This window comes from Cygnus olor, chromosome 7, assembly GCF_009769625.2.
Source record: "Cygnus olor isolate bCygOlo1 chromosome 7, bCygOlo1.pri.v2, whole genome shotgun sequence".
Taxonomy (NCBI): domain Eukaryota; kingdom Metazoa; phylum Chordata; class Aves; order Anseriformes; family Anatidae; genus Cygnus; species Cygnus olor.
The window spans coordinates 18,712,375-18,739,739 of NC_049175.1; the positions used below are offsets into that span (position 1 = coordinate 18,712,375).

At 43.2% G+C, this 27,365-nt stretch overlaps 1 protein-coding gene across 1 annotated transcript in view; it reads right to left on the reverse strand.

The window, feature by feature from the left end:
• ANTXRL (ANTXR like) overlaps nucleotides 1-27,365 on the reverse strand; it is a 56,036-nt gene that overhangs the window by 26,501 nt on the left and 2,170 nt on the right. The window contains exons 2-13 of the mRNA XM_040563230.1: nucleotides 16,867-16,938; nucleotides 16,644-16,715; nucleotides 15,299-15,380; nucleotides 15,162-15,195; nucleotides 13,163-13,242; nucleotides 12,986-13,054; nucleotides 12,704-12,784; nucleotides 12,541-12,601; nucleotides 7,800-7,898; nucleotides 6,437-6,506; nucleotides 4,918-4,996; nucleotides 662-757 (exon numbers count right to left, since the gene is read on the reverse strand). Of these exons, the coding sequence (XP_040419164.1) occupies nucleotides 662-757; nucleotides 4,918-4,996; nucleotides 6,437-6,506; nucleotides 7,800-7,898; nucleotides 12,541-12,601; nucleotides 12,704-12,784; nucleotides 12,986-13,054; nucleotides 13,163-13,242; nucleotides 15,162-15,195; nucleotides 15,299-15,380; nucleotides 16,644-16,715; nucleotides 16,867-16,938 (895 nt within the window). The remainder of the gene's footprint in view (nucleotides 1-661; nucleotides 758-4,917; nucleotides 4,997-6,436; nucleotides 6,507-7,799; nucleotides 7,899-12,540; nucleotides 12,602-12,703; nucleotides 12,785-12,985; nucleotides 13,055-13,162; nucleotides 13,243-15,161; nucleotides 15,196-15,298; nucleotides 15,381-16,643; nucleotides 16,716-16,866; nucleotides 16,939-27,365) is intronic.

Consider the following 27,365-nt stretch of genomic DNA (forward strand, 5'->3'; position numbering starts at 1 on the left):
ATATATTTCATTTGCTATCCTCTTCTGCAAACACTGTACTTGACCCTGCAACTGTCACTCCTGTGAAAAACCTCAAGGGAATGACTGATTGCTCACTGCACACAGCACCACAAACAGCAGACTATCGTTACTCGCACCCATAGCAACATTCATGCTGCAGCACCAGGACCACCACATATCGTAAAGAGACCAGGCTTCCAGCCCTGCCTGGTGCTTACCGGCCCCTGTGAAATGCCCATAACTTTCAGCTCCACACACATTAAACTCTGACTTGCATGTTTAACAAATAATGCAAAAGTTCTTCTAATTTACAGGCGCTTCAAAAAATTGTGCAGAGAAATTGCATCATGTAACTTTCAAGGTATCTAGGCATCGCTTCACCCAAACACATGCAATCTAGACAGCTGGTCTATTTTTGGAATAGCAATGTGGGCTGTGGGCATTTGCACCCTATATCTGACTGTAGGTAAGATTAGATCTTGTCTGTGATGCACAATGGAATGCATTACAGAATCCATAACACTGCAGAGTCAAGCTACTTGGTCCACTACTACATGAAGAAGCTACAACTCCAAACCATTGTGATCGTTTTAGCAATAATCTAAAAAAAAAAAAAAAAAAAAAAAGGAAATCAAGTAAAAATAAATAAATCTGTACTTACCACTGTGCAGCAAAGGGGCCAGAACCACCAAAGAAGAGCCAGAGCCAGCAGCAGAAAGAGAATCAGCAGAGCAATGAAAAGGATGGTTCCAGTCAGCTGCAAAAAAGGTGATTGTTTCTGAGTTATCTCTGTATGCCAAAAATGAGACTGGAGCCCAGAATTTGCACTATTAGATTGGGCAAAATGAGCCAGGTTTCCCTCACTACAAGGTCTCACTTAGGCAGTGCAGTACATCACTGTTACCATTAGAGTCTCATCAGGATTTAGCGTGACAAATGTGTATTTGAAGTCATGCTTCAGGGAAGCACCTCCTGTTTGTGGTATGTATATCTGCAATTTATATATACATTTACGGTATGCCTATAGCTCAGTAGACTCAAGGGAACTAAAACTGTACACAAACCATTCCCAAATCTGTGCTGACAGGTCCCTTAATACTGTCAGAAGGGCATTTCAAACTACATGGCCAGACTCAAGTAATCTTCCGTCACTAGAGATGCAGAATATACCAGCGTTGATATGCAAAGAATGGTAATATTGGAGCTAGGAGCTTACAGGTAATTTAACGTGTCAACATCATACAACAGAACAAAACTTATTATCTCAGCCTCAACAGCTCCCACGCCTGCCTCTGTTGCCTCTTGACTCAGACAGCACACAACCCCAGCCCGAGGACTTAGACAAACTAGTCATTAATGCTGCTGGTTCTTGGTAAGCTTCTTGGGACTGGTTTGACTTTTTAATAACATGCTGTGAGCTTAACCATTCCTTTCTTATATTCTATCTACCACTCCGCAGGTGGGAGTCTGGGGCTAGATAGGTAAGGAACTACATTCAAAACAGATGTCAAGTTTCTCGAAAGAGTCTGGAATTTAAAAAGAAAAAAGTGTTAAAACTTGAAATTAGCTTTTCCTGTGGAAATCTTGCTCTGAGTGCAAACAGTCCATCATTTCATGACAAGATGTGCTCACTGAGTATTGCTCTGATGACTACAGGAAAGCAGGTCTTCAATGTGCTGCTTGGCTCCTGCAGAACATACAGAGCACATGGTTTTTTGGAAATTAAACATTTGATGCAGATGAGCAGTGGCAAGGTGAGACATGCAGTTTCCTTGGACTGCAATGGGCTCTGGGATGAGGTTAATATTAGCTCTAGTGATCCAAACCTGTGAAAAGAAACCTCTTCAATGGTAAACTGGGCTTAAAAGGTTTAATTCACCAGCAACAGGGATACCAGAGAACAGGAAAAACCCAGTAGCAAAATGAAGGACAGCCTGGGACTGGGAAGCAAAAAGAGCTTGAAGAAAGATCTGTGAATCAGGCTGAGGAAACGTGAGATGGCTAGAGAAAAAGCTGTAAGATGCTTTGAAACAAGGATATGTGGGAGGTTAAATGGAAAGAAAGCAAGTCCCCATGCATGGAGGTTAAGGTCCATGAGATTTACCTTGTTAAATCTGAAAACTATTTGCTGAATTCCCATGACAAGACAACTCAAACTCAAGCTTAGCCCCTTCTTTCAACAGGAGGAGTTCCCTTCATTGTTCCCAGTTGATTTGTTTTCCCCCCAGACAGCAAAAAGGCTGAGGGTGGAAAAGAAAGTACGGGCTGATAAGAGTTTTGTGAAGTCTGGATGAGATCCTGAGTGGCTGACTTGGGTGATATCTGCTCTTCCTCAGGCCAATCCTAGATCTGTCAGGACTGGCATGTTAAGACATGACTAACCCACCCACAGCTCCCATACCACGCTTAGGCATGGGCCCCAGTATCCCATAACTCTAGCACTGCGTCACCATCCCTTCACTGCTCTGCAACTTCTTGTCACAGATACAACAAACCAACCTGTTCTGGGATACACTACATAGCTCACATCATTTGTTAAGTCAGGGAGCAGGAAAAAGCCAAGGTGGAATGCCAGGTGTCCTGCCCAAAGGAATCCTGTTGGAAGACACTACCCAGCTGCAGCTCAGTGCTGCTGTCCCCCTCTGGCCCACCCTTGGCTCCAAACAGCACTAACACATCAGGGAAATGGACACTTGGGAGACATCAACTTCCAGTGAAGCTAGTTCACTGAGAAAAGAGTGATTAAAATCAAGTATAACTTTTAAGAGGCGTTTCTGCACTCCTTACAACAAATCCAAGAACGGCACCAATGCAGCACATGAGCCACACAGACGTACATACCACTGCTACTGTTACTCCAAACACACATTGCCTCCTTGTCCTGTTCCCAGGCATTGCTTTTCCCATGCTAAGTACTCATATAAATCACCAAGACATTTGCCAGCAGCAGCTCGGGAGCTGCTGGCAGCCAGAAGCTAGAGAGTCCTCTTTCAGTGATCAAATATACAAAGCATTGTAGTGAAGCTGGACTTTGAAAAAGGAAATAGCAGACTTCATGCAGCTGAACAGAAATGAGCACAGGGATTGCACAGAGGCTTTAGGAGTAAAGTCAAGAGAAGATACTTACTGTACAGAAAGGACAGAAGCGCCAGCTGGGGAGGAGAGCTGAGCAGGCCAGCTGACGGCAGCTCACAGAAAAGGGAGCAGGAGAGGAAAGGAAATGGAGGGAGTCTCTAAAACAATAAGAGCGAAAGGCATGAGGTTAGGACAAAGTTGGAAAGCGAACTACCAGCCTTCCTGCTTACGGACTGCAATTGGGATATGATCTTTCCTGCACCAGATGAGAATCAGGCCCCTTGTCTCCTTCACGTTCAATCTGCAGGAGCTGGGCAAAAAATGTGAGATTGACATGACTGGAGATTAGAGTTCTCTCTTTATCCTATGGCTACTGAGAGGAAAGCTTCCTCCAACCACATTCTGGCCTGAAGGGACCCCAGCTAGGACTAAGACTTCAGCATCTATTAGAAAAACAACATATGGGTAACTAAATGCACCAGTTAACACTTGTGTTTCACTGTGGACTCAAAAGGCTTCATGGTACCTGGGGTAGAAGGGAGTAAAGTGTGGAAATATAAAGCCTTAGTGTATAAAATTTGGAGGAAAGTTTATAAAAGATATATATATATGAGGCAAAGCTGCAAAATCATCTCTGCTAGACTCTGCATCCTGACACCCGGGGCTGTTCCAGCAATCTGCTGTAAAATTTCCCAGCTGCCTTGCTGAAAACATCAGAAAATCAAGTCTGCGAGCTCCAGTCGCTGTTCCCATTCCTGTCTTTCTACTCTGCAGCTGTCAGAAAGGCCAACAATGATTACAAACCAATATGACAGCATTTGGTGTAGGCTATAAAAGTCCTTTAGACACTAACAATAATAATAATAAAGCCCAGCTTCGATACCAAATGCTTAGTACCAAGTACTTTGGCAAACTTTTAGTCCGCAAGCACAAGGCCCAATCTTTAGAGTAAACTGTTGTTAGCTTGCACCAGCTATTGTTGTTGCTTATTTCTACTCCATAGCAAGGAAGAAAACCATTTATCTACTTGTAGTCAGCTTTTTTTAAAGTTCTAAAATCAGATTTTGCTGAAAGATCACTTCTAGCTGCTGGTCCCTTACCCTCCCCTGGGGAAAAATGGTCTTCCTGACATCAGCCAGGATATGTGTAGCAAAGCCACTGCTGTCCCACAGCAGGACGTGCTCCTTTAGCTGGGCAGCAGCCTTGTATCAGGAACCTCACCATAGGATGTGAGGCTGCTGTCTCTTTCTGCTCATCCCCCGTGACACCAAGAGAAAAGCAGCTACCTCCTGTTGTTAAAAGTGTAAAAAAAAATGCCTTGGCAAGTCCTGAACTAGAGGTAAATTGTGGAGGTCTAACAACAAATGCAGTGAACTCCAACCACCAAAAAAAATTAAAAAATGAAAGTTTAGAGGATCTTCCATGCTGTGGCCCTTCTATGTCAAAGTTCCAGAAGTTGTACATTTCACCTCAGATCCCACAGGTGATCCCAATGCTCAATAGCATATTGCTTCTTCATGCTCTTTCTTCCGTTTTCATGGATTCCCTTCTAGCCAAATCCTATCTATAAGGACGTTTCTCTCCTGGGATAGGAACAGTCTCGGAGCCTTTTGTTGTAATTGTTTACTCTATAAATCTACCATGATCTAGCCATCATCAGCAATGATTTAGTCTTAACTAGCCTGGTTATTTTTCAAGGAATTGCTGGGATTCACTCAACAACTGTGATGCAGCAGCTGCAGGGAGCTCACGCTCAGTCAAGGAGGCTTTGCCTGAAGAGCCACCGCCTCTTCTTTCCAAGGTCTCATGGTTTCTCTGTCAAGCCCCATTGCAATTACTTACACACTGTGTGCTGGTGATGCTGACAGAGCTGGAGATGAACGTTAGCCCGTTGTTCATGCTGACTTGTAGGAAAACCACCCTAAAGCACAAACAGATACACTTATTTTTAGTGTCATCTTTATACTCATTGTTCCCTTTATTCCGGCTGTGTTTTAGCCATTGGCTGATGAACATGCATAGATAACATGCCCTGCTGAGTCAAGGCATTATCGTGGCTTCAGGTGCTTACCTACCTCTGTCTCTCTGCTTGCCCAGGAGCCATCCTTTTATGTTGGCTTAATTGAGTTGGGACATACGCTCTTTATTTAAAAGCCTCCATCCCACCTGGGGCAAAGGGCACTAGGACAGTGAGTTGTAACAGTCTCAGACATTTGGAATATTACCCTAGATAGCACAGGAAACCTTAAGACTTTGTTTTATTTTAAATCTTTCTGGAGCTTAAAGAGACGGTCTTTTTTTTTTCCTATTTAAAAGCTTACCTAAGTAAAGTCAGAGTACCTGCATGATGTCAAAGGAAAAAAATCACTGAAATGACAGTGAAATTGAAACAGACTCTGGCCCTAGGCATTCTCCAATATCAGAAAAAGGGTCTGAGGAGAAAAAAAGTTTCCCCAGCTACCCAAAAATAGGGAAGGGGAGGGAGACCCCAGTACAGTATTCAAGGACTCAGAAGATCACCAAGGAAGAAGTTACAGTCTTGTGCCACATCTACGTGAAGTCTGCAAGATCACAGTGGCTGAACAATACCAACACTAACCAAAGCAGATCAGGGGCAAAATGAGAAGCAACATCAACATCAGCAAAGGGATTCAAATCAAGCACCTTTTCAATCAAAATGAAAAGTTTGCTTGGAAGTCAGTTAACTTTTGGTCTGGAAAAAATGCAACAGGAACAGAGAAGAAATTACATAGGCATCCTCAAAAATCCTCCCCCACCAGCATCTGAAATCCTCCCTCCCCGCTCTTCTCATTAACTCTAGCTTTCTCCAAGTCATCTCATGGCCAATAGCCTCCCAGCTGCACTGGGTTCACGGGGGGAGACTTCCAAGATGTCTTATTAGACAGTCCCTCCATGCAGAGCCCTCAAGTTCTGGAGATGTGGTGCAGAACAGCTGCAGCTAGCTGGACTGCAGCTTCCTAGGCAGGCTGCAGTGGGAAGGTCAATCCTAACACCCACCAGCATCCACAGAAACAGAGTGAGGCCTGACATCAATGATTACAATGACTCAGTGCGGCTGTATCTCCAGAGACTGTGCATGACATGGGTCCAATGATGCCAAGAGCTTTGTGGCACAGCTGATGTGGGAGTTTTTTATCACCAGCCTTCTTTTTCATTGAATAGAACTGTGCTTGCTCATGCTAGGAGGGTATTTGGTACGCACAGGATTGCCCTAATCCCATTACAAAAATTAATCTTCTTAGTTTAGCTCTTTAGGTAAAATTCCAAGCCCTTGGCTCAATAATGACATCCTCATCCAAAGTCCCCTCTCTCCTGACACCTACTGGAAAGCAATACTTACTGTCCAGCATCTTCTATCACTGGTGCAGGGCAAAGCAGGTAAGTATCATGAACGAGGGTTGGCTTTTCATCTGAAAAAGAATTAATATAACTGTCAGAAATGAGAAAAACCTCAAGCAACAACAGTTATTAGAGCTGTTCTTTCCTGCTTCTCCCATCCCAAGCACACCTGAAGACACAGCTCATTTCCATGGCCTTATCCTGCCAAAGCAGGTAAGTTAGTGATGTGTTTTAGGGCCAGCCTGAGGGGGGAAAAAAGCACAGCCAACACAGATCAGTGTCTTATCACATCAGCTGCTGCAGATCTAACCCAAGGAAAACACAGTTTGGAGGACATATGGAATTAGGGCAGTTTTTCTCCTTTGTACTTCCAGGTCAGCCCTAGCACTTGCAGTGCGAAATCTAATCAAGGTGCCAGTGGGTTAGGAACAAGGAAGAAAGAGCCAGAAGTCTGGCTACCTGGTAAGCCACAAGAAACAAATCCCCTGCAAAGGGCATCTGTGAGTGTGACGGGAGTGAGACCACCAGAGTTTATTTAACACAGCCTCTATGTAGGCAGCAAGGATGGGAAATGAAGGAGCGATTCATGTGCACCCTCTCTAAGCGAATTCACTGCTAGGGAAGGCACCAGTCTGGCCGCAACAGAGTATGAAAGCCCCTACTGTGCTCAGCCAACAAGGGCAGCATATAGAGAGAAGGAGCCAAGCTCCCCTCCCCATGCCATGCTTCACCCTGCCAGACACACACTGCTTCTCACGAAGGAGAGGACTGCTGAAAAAATGGACACTCGATCTTTTTTGGCCATTCAGTCTTTTGCCTGGCTGCTGAGACAGCAAACAAAAGACCCGGTTGAGCACAGCGATTGCAGGGAGTTTCCACGTTACACATTCTCTGCGATAAGACAGGCAACTTGTGTCAGAGAGGAATGGAGCAGAGCTGAAGGGTCCTGCTTTATGGTAAGCATCTTCTGAATCAGTGACCAAATAGCTTGAACACACCACCAGGGCATCAAGACAGCATTATTTATTTTTTCTGGAGATGACCCAGGTAATAGGGAGCAATTTTATTTCCTTCCTGTTAAAGCCCGATAGCCAGTCCTTGCTGGCTGGCTGTATCACCCACGTAAATCATTACAGCGAGCCTGGAATTCACTGTGCAGCAGTATCTCCTGCATAAGCCCTCACAACACAATGCCCACAGGTTGTAAGAGTGAAAAAGGATGAATTTCAAGCTGCTAGATGCATATCCCCACCCATCTCCCTGACATCCACTGCAAGGGCTCCCCTGATACAGATGGGAGACAGGCTGCATCCCATGGGATGACAGCCAGTGGGGAACTGGAACCCCTCAGCCTGAAGACTTACTGATAGTAAGGCTGTCGTTGAGCTTGAAGCTGCAGAGTACCTGGTCGATATTTCTTGCATGATAAAAACCATTGCCTCTTACCACAACTTGAAAGGATTCTGTAAGTAAAAGCACAGAAGAGTTATGAGAAATAGCTCAAATACAGCATTTCCTTCGACAGTGGTCTGAAGTACAACATGACAACAGCTGTTCTCCACCCTGTGTCTGAATCAAAGTGTCCACGCTGACACTCAGTACTCAGCAGCAATAGCCAAGAGTATTATAGTGACACTGGTGCTTTGCAGAGCAACATTCATCTCGAGGGTGCTCCCACAAGCATCCCACAGACCCTCAGTGCCTCAAAGATGCCACAGCAACACTGTGAACCTGACTTGGCTGATGGTATCTCATGGTTCCTCCACAGCTTTGGGTGCAGATACCTTCTGTAATCACAAGCACCAGGCTTTCCTCTTTTCTTCCCAGCAGATCACACTCTGCTCTCAAGCAGCAGCAGCTGCTCTGTTCAGTAAGACATGGACAAACAGGACTGCCCTCCTTGCCCCACCATGAAACAGAGGGGAAGGGTTTGTATCTGGCACAAGCCCTGGTGAAAGTCTTTCAGCATGTACAAGAACTGAACCTGTGTATAGCCCTGCTAGCATCTGCTGCATGTTTCTTACTTCTCCATAGCAAGGTTTTAAAACTATTATTAGTTCTATTATTTGTATTTATTAGTAAATATTAGTAACAACCTCCATGGGTAACACATCTTCCCAGAGCTCTGACAATACCTGGACACCCATCTAAAATTTATTTTTGTCTCTTGATTTTATAGAAAAGCAGCTTGATGTACTATAATTACAGTTAGATCCTCCCCCTCTCCCCCATACTAAATCTTAAAATGCAGCAACCACAAAGACTTCACTGAGAGCTATTTCAGTGGTTTTAAAAAGATGAAAAAAAAAAAAAAAAGACTTTCAAAACAAAAAGGTAAAAACTACATCTAGAGGTCTAGTCTTGTCAGGACAGGTTACCCCTCCTGCTCTTCTTTTCCCGTCACTGCCGTTCTGCACAGTCACTTGTGAGAACTGACTTTGGAATAACCTGCCCATCAACACAAGCTGACAATTGAGTTTCAATCCCAGACTTGCAGGGAAATGCAGACAGCTGGTACAGGATTTGGTTGTTGCTGTTGAGAAGTCTGCCCCTTCAAATGCTCCTGAGCATTAACATGTTCTGGGTGACGGTCTGTTGAAATGGCTAATTCCATTTAATTTTGCGCCCTGGCTCTGGCTGCGTCCTTTTCTTCCTTAGTTACTGTCAGCTCGTAGATTGCAGCTTTTGACAAGACAGCAAAGGGAAAAAGGTCAGCACTGAAATAACTGGGCAGCGCTGGCAGCGAGATGGTAGGTTGGAGCTGGTGTGCGCTGGCTGCGCTGTCGGCTTCGCTTCTGTGACTCTGATGAGAAGCTGACGGCTTGCATCCACACCTGGGAGTTGATGTGGCCAGTAGGATGCCACATCCAACAAAACCTTTCAATCACATCCACGTACCGTAAGCATAATCAAAGCAATGATGCTGTCAAACAGGATATGAGGCACCTCCACTGCGGCACTGATAGCCTGTTTACAGGCTGCATGTCTTGGTCACTTTAAATCAGAGGGAAGAGAAAGGACCCAACTCCGTTTCTCCACAGTGGGGATGACAAATTTGCAGGGTCAAAAAGCATTAAGCATCAGATGGTTGTCATAACGCGACTAGATCAATTTGTAAACGGACTCACTGGATAGCTTTGTCACAGAGAGCCGGAGCCCCAGTAGGAATTGTCGTAATTCAGCTGCAACCACATGGAAATCGTTTCATCAGCAATTTACTAAACCTCTGGCAAATCAAAAATGAAGCTGAGAACACCAGTAATCAGCACAGTGGTAATTATGAGCTGCAAGAATAATTGTGAGCTGCAAGAATAATTGTGAGGAGTAGGTCAGTCTGCTCTAATCCCCAATAAAGACTGGCTTCCACTGAGCAACACAAAGCCTGTGTGCTTTCATACCAGATTCTAGAAATAAGTAATAATGTTGAATAAAATCAACACTAATTCCCCCCTCCTTACTCAGATAATATGCACACAAGAAATGCACAGAAAGATTGACATTTCAAGGCTATAAACAAGCAAGCTGCTTTGCTGGAGAATGTCACAATATGTCACTTCCAAAAAAACATAAGTATTTTTTGATCAAGATTTTGAAATGCAGATTTTAATTGTATATATTTTTTTTTAAAAGAATAAAATTCCTCACTAAAAAAAGAAGGGGGACAAACCTTACATTTCTACAAACTGTTATGTTCCAATTTTCACCCAGCTCTAAATGCACAGTATACATATTTTCCTATAGGATTTAATGACCATGTGATCTTATTTCTTACCTATATATTACCAATAAACTATATTCATGATTACCTAAATGTAACGTGCATTCAAATTTTTAGATTACTTCAGACACCTCAGGACTTTTCTGTGTTGAAGTTCAAATAATAAACGTTAAAAAGTCACATTACATATAGAAAAGAACTATTAAATGACTGTCCAGTGAACTGAACTCAGGATCTGGATTCACACTACCATGAAAAAGTTGTTCAATCCAAGGGGATCCCTTCCAGGAGACAATGGTGCTCACAGCTATAAAGACAAACCTCTGGCTCTGCTGAAGTACATGGGATTGCTCAAGATAATAAAGCCAAGCACAAGCATAAGTATTTGCAGCCATGTCCTGTAAAACTCTTGCAGTTCATTTCAGGTATGGCTTGCAGGACTAAGCCCGTAGTAAAAACTATTATGATCCCAATTCTTGGTGTTAAAGACCATTTAACCCACATGTTGACAGCTTGCACCACTTAGACCTGCACTTGCTGCTTCCTCCTATTTTAAGCAAACCTTCAAGCACCTGAGATCCACATCTTCATGCCCTGGTGATTCAGCAACATGCTTTGCCCTGAGCCCACCTTTGCTGAATGATGTTTTCAGCAGGGACAGAACAAACCCCAGAATTTAAGCATCCTGCTGAGTTAGCAGCATACACACAGACTACTCCAGGCTGATGTGTACTGGTCTTGTTTGAGAGCTATGAAGATGCTGAAAAATACTGATAGATGCAAGTAATATATAAAAAAAGAAAAAACTATTTTAAATACATTTTAATTATACTTGTGACAAACTAGTAAGCTTAGCAAACCTGGCAAAAATAAATAAAATGGTTTGAGCTCAGTCAAGAACTGAGCTGGTTTGTTTTTCAAAACTGTTTTGCCCTTTTTGCTGAAAGATGTCAAAAAAATCCAAAATGAAAGATGTCAAAAGATTCCAAAAGTCATATAATCACAGAACGGTTTGGGTTGGAGGGGACCTTAAAAACCATCTAACTCCAAACCCCCTGCCATGGACAGGGACACCAAAGGCAAACTTTTTCCTGAAAAGGCAAGCACTTAAGCACTCTTGTAAGATATTTTCAAATTGAAAATTTGAAAAAAATGTTTTCAAATTCTATTCTTTGATATGCTTAACATTATGCCAAATCACTACTGGAGCTGTCACACTTTCACCTGGCTAAAAGCAGTTTTTGATAAGCAAGAGAACTTGCAGTAAGTTGTTATGCAAAAAAAAAAAAAATGCCTGTTATACAGCAAGAAAAATTTTTGCCATAAAATAAAAAAGCTTTGAAGTTGTTTTGATTAATTCTGCAGAGTTTGCAAAGGAGATTTTTAAAAGCAAAATTATCCCTTTTTGAAATTTTCCACAGATTTTTTTTATGACAAACATCTGTTCCACACTTACATGTTTAAGAGTAGTTCAAAAGATACAAGGATATTTTGTTCTAAATTTAAATACTAAGGGCAAGATCATACTGCGATTGACATGTGGAAGTGAGTGAACAATTTCTCTTTTGTGCTATTTAATAGATTTTTCCTGAACCTCTTATTTTGTATCCTGCATTTGTATGTACTCTTTTTTCAGTGGATGAGGAAGTGAACACAAGACATGAACATCAGATCTAAATAACCATGCCATAAACTATACTGTCCGGCAAACTTAAGGTGTCACTCTCTCTCTGCTGCAATAGTCTCTCAAGTAGGCAAAAAAAATAGCAAGCTGCTAACGTAAACAGAACAAATACGAGTTAAATATACCAGACAGAAAAGGCACGAAGTTATCAGCAGCTTCTCTTGGGATTCTTCACATTTGCCTGTACCCTAATAGTTCTTTCAGTGCAAGTAATTAAAACACTAATGCTTCAGAAAATGTCGGGTGTCTTGGCCTATGCAGTTAGCTAATTACATCTGGTTCAATAACCCTGAAGTTTCTGTGACTGTTCTGCAAAATCTTGTTCTAACTGCTGACAAGCCATAGCAGATCTGAGGAACGCAATCTTTCCAGAAATTTGTGAGACGTTAGGCACTAAGATAGCCTCTGGCAGTCTGACTTTGTATCACTTTTGTCTCCTCCTTCTGTTGAATGTTTTAAAGAGCAGTATCCCCAGATCTCCCAGTACTCTTTCAGAGAGTTCTCCAAGCCAGTGTTTAGAGGCTACCTGTGTATTGACACCAGCTCCTTCTCAAGCTCAGAAGGGACACACAAGGCTTCAAATGCAGCCCCAGGGGATCTCTCCAACACATCCACAGGCTTCATCTCTGATACTACATCAGGTAGTTGCTGACATTTCAGTGTCATTTGTTTGCCTTACCACACTGTTCTTGTGGAAGCTTACCTCCTGCACAAACACTGGATGGCTCAGCTGCTAGGATCTCAATGCAAGATTTCTTGAGAATCTGTAAGATTTAGACAAAGACATTTTTTGGTGATCTTTTTATCTATGCTTTATTAACACAGTAACGAGTACCTTTTTTTAGGTTTCAGAATAGCCAACTTACTGAATCAATGGTTCCTCTAAGGGCATAAAAGCCTCCCGTAACTGGAAAAACATGATCGATGCTGTCAGCAATTGTTGACAGCTGCAAAGAAAGACAATCATAAATCATGAGGAAAATAAAATTACGGTGAATAAAACTGGGCCCCTTCATACTTGCTAAAAGACATCATACTGACACGAAATGATTTATGCCTCAAGTAATTAAATAAATGCCTTCAACTGATGCTGTTATTTCTGCACTAGTGTAACAAAAACAAAACAAGAAGCAAGCAAGCAAGATTACCTGAGTTTCATTGAAGTCTTTCACTCCAACACAATAAACAATAGCTCCAAAGCTTCTGGCTCTGTTGGCCTACATGAGAAAAAAAAAGACAGTAAGTGCAAAGCCATATAATCTGTAGAGCCAAAACAGCAAATGCCTACACTTGAGCTAGTTTAGGTAAACATGAAGGTGACTTACTTCTTGTTCTGCATAATAAAACTGAACATCTTGCAACTCTCCATCCGTCAGAGCAATAATCACACTAGCAGTCCGAACTCCTACATGGACAACAGTTAACAGAGCATATACAGATGACACAAGATTGAACAATGAAAGTAAGTGAAGTGACGCATGTCTCGTTGCTGACAAAAATACAAAACCACAAGGCCAGACTCTTAGCCTGATCTGTATGGACTTCATTGGAGATGCAATGATCTACCCCAGCTGAAGGTCAGATGCATGGCAACATGCAACAAGCAGGAACCTACGCACTTCCATCACACAGAAGCAGCACTTAAGGGCGAGTACTGCTCTGGCAAGGTCCATGCACAAACTTTGTCCTGTGTAAAACGCAGTATCTGGCCAAGGCTATATCTAGACCCTTCACGTGGGGAAATGGCAAAATGGAAAATACTTCTCGAGAAGAGCATTGGCCAAAGACTGCTGGTATGAGACCTCTGCAAGAGGACCTTTCCTGCCACCCTACCTTCCCCTCCACCAGGTTTTAAAGCAGCAACCCCACTGAACACAGCACAAAAAGGTGCTTCCATAGGCGGGTTCAGTTCTACTTCTCATGCAAGAAAAGGTGTTAGTGAAGTTCATAGGATTTCTGAGAGTAAAAAAACGCAAGACCAGGTCCACTGGAGAAAATTCATGTCTTGTGCTAAGCCATTTCATGTCCCAGATAAGCTTATATGAAAAGAATGCACACTTCGGACAGCTATAAAAGTAACGTGGTATAGAATACAATATGACCTAGAAAAATGCAAGATATTAAAAATTTAATCCCAAATAATACACAAACTATGGTTCAACACACCATTCTACTTCAATAGTTCTCACTAATGCGTTCACACATTACTTTCAGGGAAGTATTTATTATTTTATCAGAATAATCTGGTACAGTTTCAAGTGTCTTTCCCCATACTGTCTGAAACTAAAGACTGATTGGCTTTGACAGGTTTCTTATGCCATGCAGTCCTTCCCATGTCATGTCAACACAGACATAAAACCTTAAAAGTGACCTGCAACTTTGGAGGGGAAAAAAGCTTGGATTCCCATATTCATCATTTTTTTCTGCTGAGGATGCTTGAAAAAGGCCATAAAGAATCTGAACTTTGTTTTCTTCTGAATTCGTTTCTTTCCCAATACTTTATTTTATGAATCCAGATGTCATCTACTCCTTTTTCCTTCCTAATCAACTTAGCTAGGAACTAAGCAACTACTCTCTATCTATTAGGAAGAAGTAAAATAATTCTCTTGAGCTCATCAAAACTCTTGATTTGTCTGGTAGAAGCATGTGAGAAGCCATACAAAAAAGTTGCTGTTGAAGACTCCACATGCACACCCTGTTTTATTAAAAGGCATTGATAGATCTTCCAAAGAGGCCATCTATCCACAAATGGAAAAAAGCTAATTTCAGGGTGCAAACTAGGCATAAAGTGCTCAGTTCAACTTCTTAGGCCCTTTTCCCCCCCGCCCCCGCCACAGAAAAAAGCACAAATACATTTTCCTCTCCAAATTTAGCAAAAAATTGCATAACAAACTCAGATTCTGATCCTAACTTTTTCACACTGATGGAAAAAATCTCCAGCTGATCACACTCATACCTATGCTAACGAGAAGTAGAATCTGGGGGAATGAAGCAGACAGGGCTGAGTTCATCAGGACAGAGCAGGGAAGGGAGATGAAGGTGTTCCTGTCCCCTAGATGCAGTACAGGCAGCTCCGGCTGCAATGCTCCGGTCTGTATTCTGCACTGGGTCAGATCTGGGATTATAATGGTCTCCTCTGGTCTTAATAAACCATGAATCATGCATCTGAAAGTAGGGCTGTAGTCAAAATGGAATGCAACGATTGTGTAACACCAGTCCCTTCTCCAACACTTCTTTCAGCGGGTTTACTGCAGGTCACACAAAGAACACCATCACCTCTGTCTTTTCCATGCAGATATGTAACAATTGATAAGCAATGCCTACCTCCATAGGTTTCATGGTAAATCTGCTCATTTGCCTGCAACAAATTTTAGAACATTATTAGCTCTTAAGTGCAGAAGAAGAAAGGAAATCAAAGTTTGCATATATAAATCAAAGGAAGGAGGTGCTGTGGTGTGTACCCTTTTAAATCCTTCATGCATGAAGGTGTCTCCTCCAGGCACTTCATACTGAAGAATTTCAAGTCCTCGTCTTATGGCTTCCCTTTGGATTAAAAAAAAAGAATTTTATTAAGAGGTAGTTTTCCCTTCCCCCTTTTCCCCACCCATGAGATATTCCTGTAACACACCTAGATCACACATCCTGTCAATACATGGCACAAAGTACACACACACCAGCTAAAGCACTGGTAAAACCAAGATTCAAAAACAGTTTTGACATGAGCTGAGCACCCACGGAAGCACAAAACCAGGCATATGATACAATGCTAGGGTTAATACATTTTTAAGGGTGAAATGCTGACACTGCTCCCTCACTCTGCTATATTGTCAGCCAGAAAAAGACTGAATTAGAGCAAATGCCAGATATTGAACACTGACAAACTGCAGATGGAATGAGAATTTAAAAGCTTGTGGCCCTGTCATGAAAATAGGATGACTAAAAGCTCATTATTCAATCAATCATCAGGACAGTTGGGATTAAGACTTTTCCATTATAAAGACAGAGGCCAGAAAACATGAAAATAGGATGGGAATGGGAATTTCCTGTCCCATACCAGAGGCTCAAACCTCCTCAGGCTGTTTCCTGGTACAAGAGTAATTTGGACACCATCACTCCTGGTGCATAGCTTCCTGCTTCACAAAGAAACACCTGGAAACTAAGAGGATCACTCAGGGAAATTAAAACTAGTTTTCCTGATTACTTAAAGATTCACAGCCATAAATACAGGGGAAACAGGAGTATGTGGGATTAAGGTAAAAATCAGGGGTTGGGATTAGGGACATCCATTGGGCATAAAGCACACTTTTACACTTCTGAAATATAAAATGAGCTGAAAAAGCACACTTGGGAGATCCAACAACGAACAACAGTTTAGAACAAGGAACATTTTAATACCACATTCAATGCTATTTTCCTATTTGAAAATAGCAAATCTCCCCTGTGAAAAGTAAAGAAGTTTGACCTCTGTCTTCTAGATAGACAACAGAGGCCTGAGGACTTGATTGTGAAGGTGGCAACAAGAATTTTGCTCTGGCCTAAGTCTCTCCTAAAAAGGCTGTGGTCTGGCTGCACAGTGGCAAAGCACCTCTAGCACAGGTGTTGTCCAAAGGCAGGGATGTGACAGCCTGGCAGATAACACTCCAGCACCATTGGTACAACCGCTGCTGGCATCAAGCACGTACCTGAGCTGATGCCACACTGAGGACTGACACAGAGCTCTGCATCCTGGTTTTGGGGCCACTCATTGAGAGTGGTTTGAGAGGAGGGGTGGAGGGAGTTTCTGGATGAAAACTGGGAAGTACTTGCCTGTTTTCTGTTAATTTCATGATTGTAGTGCCTCGTGAAGAAAAAACGATGAAAGACATGCGCAGCATTGGACTGAAACAGAAGAACAAGCCAGATCCACGTCTCATACACATTACTTCAGCAGATTTTCATTTCATAAGGAGTGAATGAGAAATAATGCATGAACATGTGTATGTGTACATATACATAATCAATTTTAAAATACCATCTAAGAAAGCTTTACCTTATAAACTTCTCCGCCAGGCTTTCCACAAAAGAGTAAATCTCTGTCCAATGATTTCTGACACTTCCAGATCTGTATACAAAACATAATGGATTACCTTCATCGTATTTCACAGTGAAATTCCTTGTATCACTCTGAATTTTAAGACTGGGATACTCTGGAGGTGGCTAGGGACACAACCTGGACAGAGGTCTATGGAGATGAGGCAGCTAGCTCTGGTGAGACTTCTACAGCAGTTGTGCTGGAAGCGGTAACAGAACAATTATTACAAAACCCACTGACCTAAACACAAGTAGAAATATTTATTTTTTTTAAACATTTGTTACATAAAATATTTATAAAATGAATTGAACTACAAGAAAATACTTGACATTGCTAAATCATCTGCTAACAGACTATTTACTTTCCTAGAGCACAGCTCTGCTCTTGCAGCCACACAAAGTCCGGACTGGTCTTTGACCCTCCCAGAACGCGTGGGAGAATGTTTCCATGAATTACTGTTTGTTTCAAAAGAAAAAGCTTTTGAAGTAATTCAGAGGGGGAAAGGCAGTACTAATAGCTAACACGCAGCACTAGCGTTCTGGAGAGTCGATCCCTGCCTGTTACAGACTTCCTGTGAAAACTTGGGCAATAAGTTATATGCACAAACTTAGGGGTTTTTGCTCCCATTCCTGATCCATAAACTGCATTACTCACACTCTCTGGCTTTTCTAAGTTTGGTCTTACATTCTCAGGGACCCCAGCAGTCTTGTGGGACTCAGAGCCCTGTATGCAGCAAATCTACAGTGCAGTTGATTTGCACTTTATGGATCCATGGCATACACTTCCAAGCCACTTGGAAAGGCTACAAAACATGAGAAGTCAGTGGTGTGAAAAGCCCTCCCTAGGTGGTGTTTATGAATAAATGGCTCATTCACTTGGCTTGCAAGGTGAATGCCTGCATCAAGTGTCTTGGGCACAAGCAGAGAGATGACTAATGCAGCAGCATGTCCTGAAGGATCACAGAGGCTTAGATGCAAGAACTAAAATACTTCTGAAATGTAACTACTGAAGAAGTAAGAAACAAATTTTTGCCTTAGGTTTCCCCTAACTGCCATTAGACATTTTTCTGTGTAAATGTATTAGAAAAGGGAAACAAATTGCAGTTCTGCTATGGGTTTTCAAAGCAATCCTATGTCTACCCCTATACACCAGGTACGGATCAGCAAAGAGAAGTCCATGCGTGTAGTGCAATATGGCACTGCGTGCCTTGCAGCAGTGCTGGTGGGCTGAAGGAGAGCAAAGAAAGGGTTAAGGACCATAAAGGGACCACTAAAGTATTTAAACTTGAATAAGCCTGCCTGTGTGCTTTGATGCTACTTTTCTGGAGAAGTGGTGACTCATTCACAGAACAAACTGGTTATCTAAGAATGAAGAAATTAAATTGCCAGACAGCAAGGGAGGGCAACAAAGCACCAGAAATGGATCAAACCGAGGACTGCTCAGTCTCCAATTTGTGTGTCAGTCAATGGATGAGCCACGTTCACATATTTGTGAACAGTGCCAAGGAAAGGTGATGGCATTACTAGCAAACAAGCCATTTTCTTATCATAAAAATGTACATAATTCACATAGGCATGGATTGAGGAGTGCTTTTTCAAAAGGGATCTGAGGCAGTCCAACGCCTATAATTCTCTAGGATTCTTCTGAAAGTCCCAGACTAAGCCTCCAAGTTGGCTGAACTCAGATTTACCTTGAACCTAAGCAAGGTTCAAGGTATCAAGATCTATGCATTTAGAGCTTCCAACTTTTATTTTTAAGTTCTCCCCCCTACCTCACCCAGAGATGACACTTTTCAGTTTCTCTCTGAGCTTGCTATCCCATTTCAGTTCCATTCTTGCAGTTTCCAACAGGGTTATTTCTTTATACAGAATGCCAGTTTCCTACTCAGAAAACACCGATCTATTTTGGATGAGGTATCAAATTTCTACTGCCAGCTGCAGAGGTAATGATGCAATCCAAAAAAGAAAGTAGCAACTAATTCTCTTCATAATGGCAACAAATCATCATTTCCAGTACCTTCTTAGAACTCTGAATTGCTTTTTCTTTTTTTTTTCCCCCTTTCTCCTCTCACATACCTAATTTTTTAGGCAAAGAACAGCTTGATAAAACAACAGACACTGACAATTTAAGAAAGTTGTAAATCATTAATGGTGGAAAAACACAAACACAGTACAAATGCACATATAACCTTAATACTATGCACTTCCTATGCACTCTGATAACCTTAAATATAACAAAATACCTCGTCTTGGAAAGCACAAGTGGTGTTAAGAGTAACAAGTGGCTGTAATAAATCTATACGTACCCACCCCGAAAAGCTAAGGATGCCTGTCAAGCGCTAGTCCTCGCAGGAAGCATACTGTCACAGAGCTACAACCCTGCTGAACAGAGGCACTTCAGGGCAGCAGGGGGTCTCCTCCTCCACTGGGAGGAATTCTGCACCCACACATGGCTTATATCTTGTCTGTCAGCTGGGAAGCATCAAAGCAAGACAGAAGCCCTAGCAAGAAAGTTTTACTGTTTCCAAATCTTATATGAAGAGGGCCAGGGAAGTGGTCAGCACTTAACTACTTCCTCCATCACACTCCTCCAGACCCGGGTGTTGTCCTGTTGATAGCGATGCTCAAACACAACCAATGCTGGTAATGTCAAAGCCCTCAAGAACCAGAGGTGGCCTGGCTTACAAAAGGACATGATTTCCCCTCCTTGCCCCTCAAATTCCTCTCTAAATTGGCCACTTTAATGACAGAATAATGAAAATTTCCAACTATAAAATGCAATTTTACTGTATATAGCTTTGCTAAGCTATATACTAAGCTGCCCACTACTGTCAAATAGTACTCCCAGTACTGACAGAAACAGAAGCAGCCCAGCACTATGGAAAATACTGAGACATTTCACTGCTTTCTGCATCTTAGCTTTAATACCACAAAATCCCTTTGTGCTGGCAGCACAAACTAACATGCTATGCTGCGTGGCTGGATGGAACTAGGAAGCTTTTGCTTTGCTTCTCCATGGCAAGTGGGAGGCTGTGACTTAAACCCCTCCAAGCATACTCTTAGCTCGTTTCTGACAATTGTCAATGCTTGAAAGACACACTCATTTTCAACTCCACCGTTCCTGAGCCTAGAGTAAGCATGAGATCTTTCATACTCTCTGCACCACAGATTATTCCTGGACATCTTCACAGCCTGACTTTTACAGTAGTTTTGGTGCCTTTGTCATTTCTTTTAGTCCTATGATAACTGAGAAAAAAGTAATTCCTGTTAACCAGCTTACTGGTGCTAATAGGAGCCTCAGACAAAGCTGGCACGTTGTCCCAGTAACCAACCATCATCAGTAACCAACCACAAACAGATTCATTGCCTGGCCTGTTTGGTCACTCCTGTAAGATTTCAGGGGAGCACCGAAGACTTCTGAATAAGGAAAGCATCAGCCAAATATGGCTCAGCCCGGTGCAGAAAGCACACTGGGTGCAAGTCACATGCTCGGCCACCCTCACCAGCAGCTTGGGGAAGCCATGTGGCAGCAACACAGCCAGGGAACCCTACACACCCTGCAGAGCATCCAGTCAGAGACTTCTGTGGGCAATGAGCCACTGCTTACAGGCGGCTCACGCGCCCTCCAGGGCCAGGCAGGAAGACAAGGCCTCAGTCCTTGGAGGTTACACGATTCTCATGGTGAAGGCAAACACAGAGCAACAGACAGCTGCTGCAGAGAGCCAGAATGCTGCAGAGGACATGTTAGGGGCTGCTTCTGTTGCCAGCTCGCTGGGCCGAGTCTGGAGCAAATCCAGCAGAATTCCCCCAGGTCCATACCTAAGGAACTGGGATCAGAATTGGTCCCAGCCAGAGCCGAAAACCCACAGGAGCTGTTTGCTGGGAGCTCGCTCCCCAGTGCCGAAGCTCGCTTCCCATTACAAACGAGACAAAGAGAGGAGTCAGCAAACCACAACATAGGAAAGAATGCGCTCCCTGCCTCATGGCCCGCGTTGAGGAGCAGCTGCTGCTCCTGCTGCCGTTTTCCTGAATTTCGCATTGCTACTGCTGGATGGGAGGGGAAAAGAGGAGGCTGGTAAGTATTTCTGGGGGCGGAAGGAAGTGATGTGATCGCAGGCCTCGATTCTGCTCCTGCTTACTTTGGAGTGACTCCTTGCAACTTAGCAGAGCTCTGCACCAGTGTAAAAAAACACAATGAGTGGTGTCAGAGTTGTGTCTGGCCCTTGCTGATGGCACAGCACGAGCTGGGCTGGAGTCAGCCCCTTCTGTCCTAGCAGGCCCCAGAGGGGGTAGAAGCTGGAGGCAGAGAAGCCGAGCAGCACAACCTGACACCCAGGCCATCACACTCTGCCCTGCTACTTCAGGGTCACATCTGAGGTGTCTGTCCCAGGACATAAGTGATCCATGGTTAGAGCTAAACTCACTGCCAGGAGCCCACTGTGCTGCAATACACCTCAGACCTGCAGCTCTGCAGTGAGAGTTAATACCCAGGCACTACCCAAACCGCCCACGTTTATATTACCACACACGCACACAGAGCAGGCAGCAGGACTCAAAGCCTCAAACAGGAGAGGGAAACCCCTTGAAAATGAGGAGCTGCCCCTTGTCCTACATTTCACACACCCCCAACATTTGCCTGTCTCTTACTAATTAACTGATGGCAGCTATTTCAGAGATCCCAGTGGGAAAAAAATAAAATAAAAATAAAAAAAAAAAAAACCATAAACCTGTTATTACTGATTCTGGGTTCAGTTTGAGTGTGGTGTCAGGAGAATAAAACAGCTATCAAGTTTGCTGGTCCCTATAAGTATCCCCTTGAGCTAATGGTGGCCTTGCACACAGCCCTTTGCTCAGAAATAAGGCAGTTTGTTGTTATTTGGAGAGAGCTCTTTGTGGCCACAACCACATTGCAGACAGCAGGAGAATTCTTGCACATGGCTAATAATGGCTCTGCAATAAAAGCAAACCCTGGGGCATCTAGTTTGTTGTGGCTTCAGACATGCATGCGCATGTTCATCCATCCCTCGCCTCTCTTCTTGTGAGCCAGCAGAGCATTCAAAGTGACAAGGGCCCTCCTCTCTCAAACAATGCTTCTTGCAAGCATGGAAGGGACCTTCAGCGGGTGATTCATCCAGGCTAGGAAGAACTAGTTTATATTATCTGCTCCAAAGGCAATTAGAAATACTGGCAGAAATGGCCACTCCAAAGCAGCCCTCGCTGCAAAGTACTTACAATATTAATGGACAAGACAGGAGAGGGGAGGAGAAAGATATGGAGAAGCAGCTAGGAAACAGATTTCATAGTCCTAGGTCAGTGCACCAAACACAGGACTCTAAAGTACTTGAATCCAAAAGGTTTTTTATGACCAAAACCATTAATTTACAGATGGCTTTTCTCCTATAAAACTACTGACAAGATTTGCACCAACATCACTGACTTACGTAAATCATCCTTCAAAACACCACCCATTGCTCCTGCTGTCTAATCTACAAATCCTGTCCCCCTGCGTTACAGCTCATGACACACCCAGCCACCTGAGGAGCACACTGCAAGGTAGAATTCGAAGGCTCTCTTGGACTGCATCCAACCACTTCAGACCTCCCAGGAAAGCTCCAGCGCTGCTCTGAGCAGCACCAAACCTGGAGGACCTGGTCTCAGTATGCCAGTCCTGTTGAACACAACACAGGGAGCAAAGCAGAGCCCTCAGTCCCAGTCAGGCCGCAGCACTCGTAACAAGGTGCAAGCAGTAACTGGGAGCACGGAAGCAAGGCTCTGGCGCTGTCAAGAGCTCACAGGAGTCACTTCATTGTCTCCCTGTTTGAGATGAAAAGGTTTGGTGTTACTACACCTTGTAACAACTCAGACTGCATTGCATGCCAACATTTGGCCTGCAAGCTTCATTACAAAAGTAATGAAATTCTCAAACACTGAGCACAAGCAAACTGAAACCCTAGGTCAGGGGGAATCTTACAGTTTACTTCCTTGGCTCAAGCCCCAAATAAATCAGATATAGTTACATGCCTAAATAGACTGCAAATGACAAGCTGCCATGCCTTTTTCTTCCTGTTAACTGTACACATTTTATGTTGAATAACTGCTACCCATTAGCGTTGTCTTGGGTTTAACAAAGAATTTTTTCTTGGTGCAGGAGGAAGGGAGTTCTTCCCCTCCAAAAGGCAAATCTGGCAGAATAATATCAGACAAAATGCAAACAAATAAAGCCTGGTTCCAATAACATAGGTATGTCTGAAGCTGAATAAAAGTTTCCTTTGGAACATTCCATACAATTATACCTGGTTGTAAGGAAATCCCAACACTGGCTGCAACATAACCACAACAAAGGAAGATACAAAGGCAAAATACCAACAGACTATGTTTTGAAAACAATAAAGAATATTGCTTACAGGCAGTTGGAGACTATGAGAGGTGTCATGTAGATGATGAGTTTACATTATAAAGGGGAAAAGAAGTCAGACAGAAAAGGAAAAGATACAGACACTAGACAACCATTTTTAAATATATACGGCAGTCAATGAAGTCTAAGGAAAAAAACTGATACTTCTACTCTGACAGTGAGTCCTCTCAATCTTGATATGCAGTTTACCTGCATCTGGTCTCAAATCTTACAACGAACTTAGGTCTGGCTGCAACAGGCAGATATCCTTGCTCACCAAAATGGAGTTCAGCAGTGTTTAAAGTTAGAAGTGAAATATGATATTTTTCAAAAGCAATGGAGTGAGGTGACAGAACACATGTTCAGGCACCTATCTCTGCCAGCACTCCAATTTCTGACCACAACATTGTTATCCACAGGCCTCCACTCCTCATGCCCTGTGTAGCACCCATGCACAGAACTGCATCGGTCCAAGACACCACAGAGAAGAGCTGCAGGAACTCCCAGGGCCAGCTCTGCCCCAACACTGGGGGACTGGGACCGTGTGAATGCAGGGAGGAAGGCAGAGGGCTGCAGTGAGAGCATAAAGCCAAAACTACTTGCTCTCACCAGTGCTTGTAATTCATGATTCTCACGAGTGCTAAATTCATTCAAAAAATTGGCAAGGAAATTGTGCATTCTTGGGAGGATAGGAGCAAAACGTGTTTACTGGACTCTTTTCTTTGTTTGCTTTAAATAAGGCATATGGGGGGAGGGGGGAATAATCTGGAGATCATCAATGCACTATACTTGCCTTAAAGTGATTAAAAACCTGGTCCAGAATAGCAGCTACTGAAATGCCTTTTGTTCTGATGGCTTTCTGGCTTGGCTAAAATTTGAGGAAGTATCAGCTCATTTCCCACCCAGCAAACTTCCACAGAACAACTGTTTTTTCAAGGTGAAGTGCCCGGGGGGAATTACCAAGAAAAAAAAAGAGGAGACATGGAAGTTAATTTCCCATCTAATCAGCAGAGATTGTGTTCTCCTGCACCAGTTCCCTACCCAGTGATGCTGACCTATGGAGAGTGGCTTAGCAAGGGTAAAGGAAGGTATCTGCAAAACGGATTACAAGGGAGAAGGCTCAACTGGCTACACTGTGCTGATGTCTTTAGCAAAGTTGCTGCTATAAGCACAGGAGAAGCAGCAAAACTGATGTGAAAAGCAAGACTGTTGGGGGCCCAAGAGACAGGAGTACTGTGAAAAGGGACTATCCACAAGTTCAGGGGGAAGATGGGAAAGGGTAGTTAGTCCAGCCCCCCAAAAAACAATCGCTGCTCTAAAAGAAAGCCAACCAGGGCCTTCAGACATTTGCACATCCATGGTCTGTGCTGTGGAAAAAGGAAACATTTTCTCAAGGAAGCACAGCTCATTTTTCCCTCAAAATCCAAACAATTTTAGCAAACATCCCAGCAGGAAAAAAATACTTTTGAGAATCTCACATTCTTGTTTGCTCTCCCTCTTCCCCCTCCCCCCATTTTCCATCCTGACCTACAGTCAAAAAATAACCAAAAACCTTTCTTTGTATTTATTAAATACAGCAGCTCAGATCTGTCATATTAAGAATTGCCAGGAGCAAATATTTATGGCAGAGTTGGAAATCCTTTTAAAATCAGGACTTATATTTGTTGCACTAATCATAATGATGCCACCAGGCACGGTTATAATTAGAAAACACTAGAGGTCAGTCATCCTTTTTGCTGTGCAAGTGCATTGCAATATGATTACAAACAACTGCTGGATGTTAACAGCAAGGCGGGGATGAAGAGGAAGCATTTACGTACTCAAGCACAAGGATATCAATACAAGACCAGAATAGTCAAGCAGCTAAATACCTAAGAGGACATGTCCTCAGCAGTTCCGGATGGGACTGAAAGAAGTCCTTCAAGCACTTTGACAACTGAAGCAAGTGAAGCAACCAAAGCAAATGAAGAGTGCTCAGCTACCCATTTACTTGTTTTAACTTAATAGCTATGCTTGTTTAAAGATGAACATGAGGTCTTTGTTATCACCTGTGACGATCTTACCATATGCCACAGGAGAAATGGGTATACCAACAGCATGGTATATTGCTTTAACTCATGCACAGGGCTTCACTTGGCTGCAAACTGAAAAATCTCTGCTGCTTCAGTATAATACTTTGAAGCCTTCCACTACACATACAAATAAGCTCAAGCTTGCATAACTCAGAGTATGACATACAGACAGCACAATTTTGCAGACTCTAGGCAGCCGCTTCTGTAGCCAGCAAGCGTCCAGTTCTCGTAGCTTCAAGAGATCTGCTCATTTAAGTATTCCTAGAGACAAGGCAAACCTACTGGGACTCTGACACGGTCAGACAACCCTAAGGAGAACGGTAGCAGGTCTCCTTTCCACACATGCTGCTTTTCCCTTTCACCATGCCAGTTTCTTGGACATCCAAGGCTTAGTTCCACTGCTCTGATCTTGCCTCTCCTGTAAAGTTAATTTTAAGGGCTACAGTCAACTTCAGGAAGAGAAAAGCTGTAAGAATTCAGTGAGTTTCTCTTTCTAATTGGCACCATATATATTATACCGATAACTTCACAAGCAGATGATCTTTTCCCTCTGATGGTTGTTGCCTGCAGGATTAGATTCCCCACAGACTTTGCCTGGCAGAACAAAAAGAAAGTCATGACCCAATAAAGTCATTGCAGTAACACACAGTGCTTACATGCATAAGGAGAAAGGTTTGTTGTCTTCTTCCAGTTTGCCTCCTACAGATGAGAGATTACATCTTTCTATGAGGAAGCAAAAGCAGATTTAAAGTCATTTTGGTTCACCCAGGCTGACTTCACAGACAGGGTCAGTCATTCAGCTCAAGAGTGTGCTACAGGGTCACGGGATTAAAGCCTGGAGTTTTCACAGAATCAGTGCTTCAATCCCATTGTTACACATCTAATTAAGACTTAATGCAGCTAGCTCCATAATGGCAAGGCACCAACAAAGGCGTGCAATGCCCCGGAGATGTGGGGATACCTACCAGTATACCAATGTTTTTCTTCTGGGGATTCTCCTGTCAGAAATTAGAGCCAGGATTCTTCCTGGATATGCATTAGCATGGATCCAACTGTAAAACGCATCCGCCCCATCTCCAGATTTGACCAGCTGCTTATAACTGGCTTCCTGCCTTCTCCCTACCAGGAATACCCTGACCCTTCTCAGCACTAATCTCTAGCTCCTTTCTAAAGAACTGTCCCAAGATCTGGAGTCTATCCACCTGCTGCTTCAACAAGTGCTCACGTTGTTCCAGATGTCACAGGATATATCTGGGACTAAACACCAGCAGCCAGCACGTACGCTGCCTCTAAGTACCATATGCATTGCGTTACAGCAGGAAAGCAGCATGGGACCTATGGCTCCTGAGATCTGCCACTCTAATATTACCCACGTGGATTGTAATGCAACCTCATCAAAGCCAGAAGCAACTTTGCAACTGCATTGCCACTGGCCTGTAGGAGTGGGAATGGATTCTAAATGGATTCTGTTTGAGCACCCAGGGGCTCGAATAACTTCTACTGCAACTTTTTACCCAAGACTTCTTTCAGCCTCTTGAAGGTTATAAAGACACAGTTTGCAACTGAAGCCAAAGAGAGCTTTCCCACTGGTACCTAAATGCATGACTTTTACACCATGATCAGGTCTGGTCTGCAGTGGAGTAATGTACAGAGCAGACAGCCCCTGGGCCAAGATGCAAGACCCATAGCCTACTAAAAGAAAACATGATTGTGTCCACAACACTGAAGAGGATCTTAATCGCACAACCAGCGTTCTATTGCTTGATGTACCTAACTCTGAGCAAGTTGCTTTGTTCTCTGCCTTGATTTCCCCAAATACAATTTGACTGAGAACAGAAGCCACCCCAGGAAAGTGCTTTCTGATCTACAGAAGAGAAGTAGCATAGTAATTCAGTGTGCTGATTGCTAGGGGTACACGATGATATTTTAGACAAGGAAATCACAAGGAAGAAGATATACCATGCCACAGAGAGAACCCATATCGCGATCATC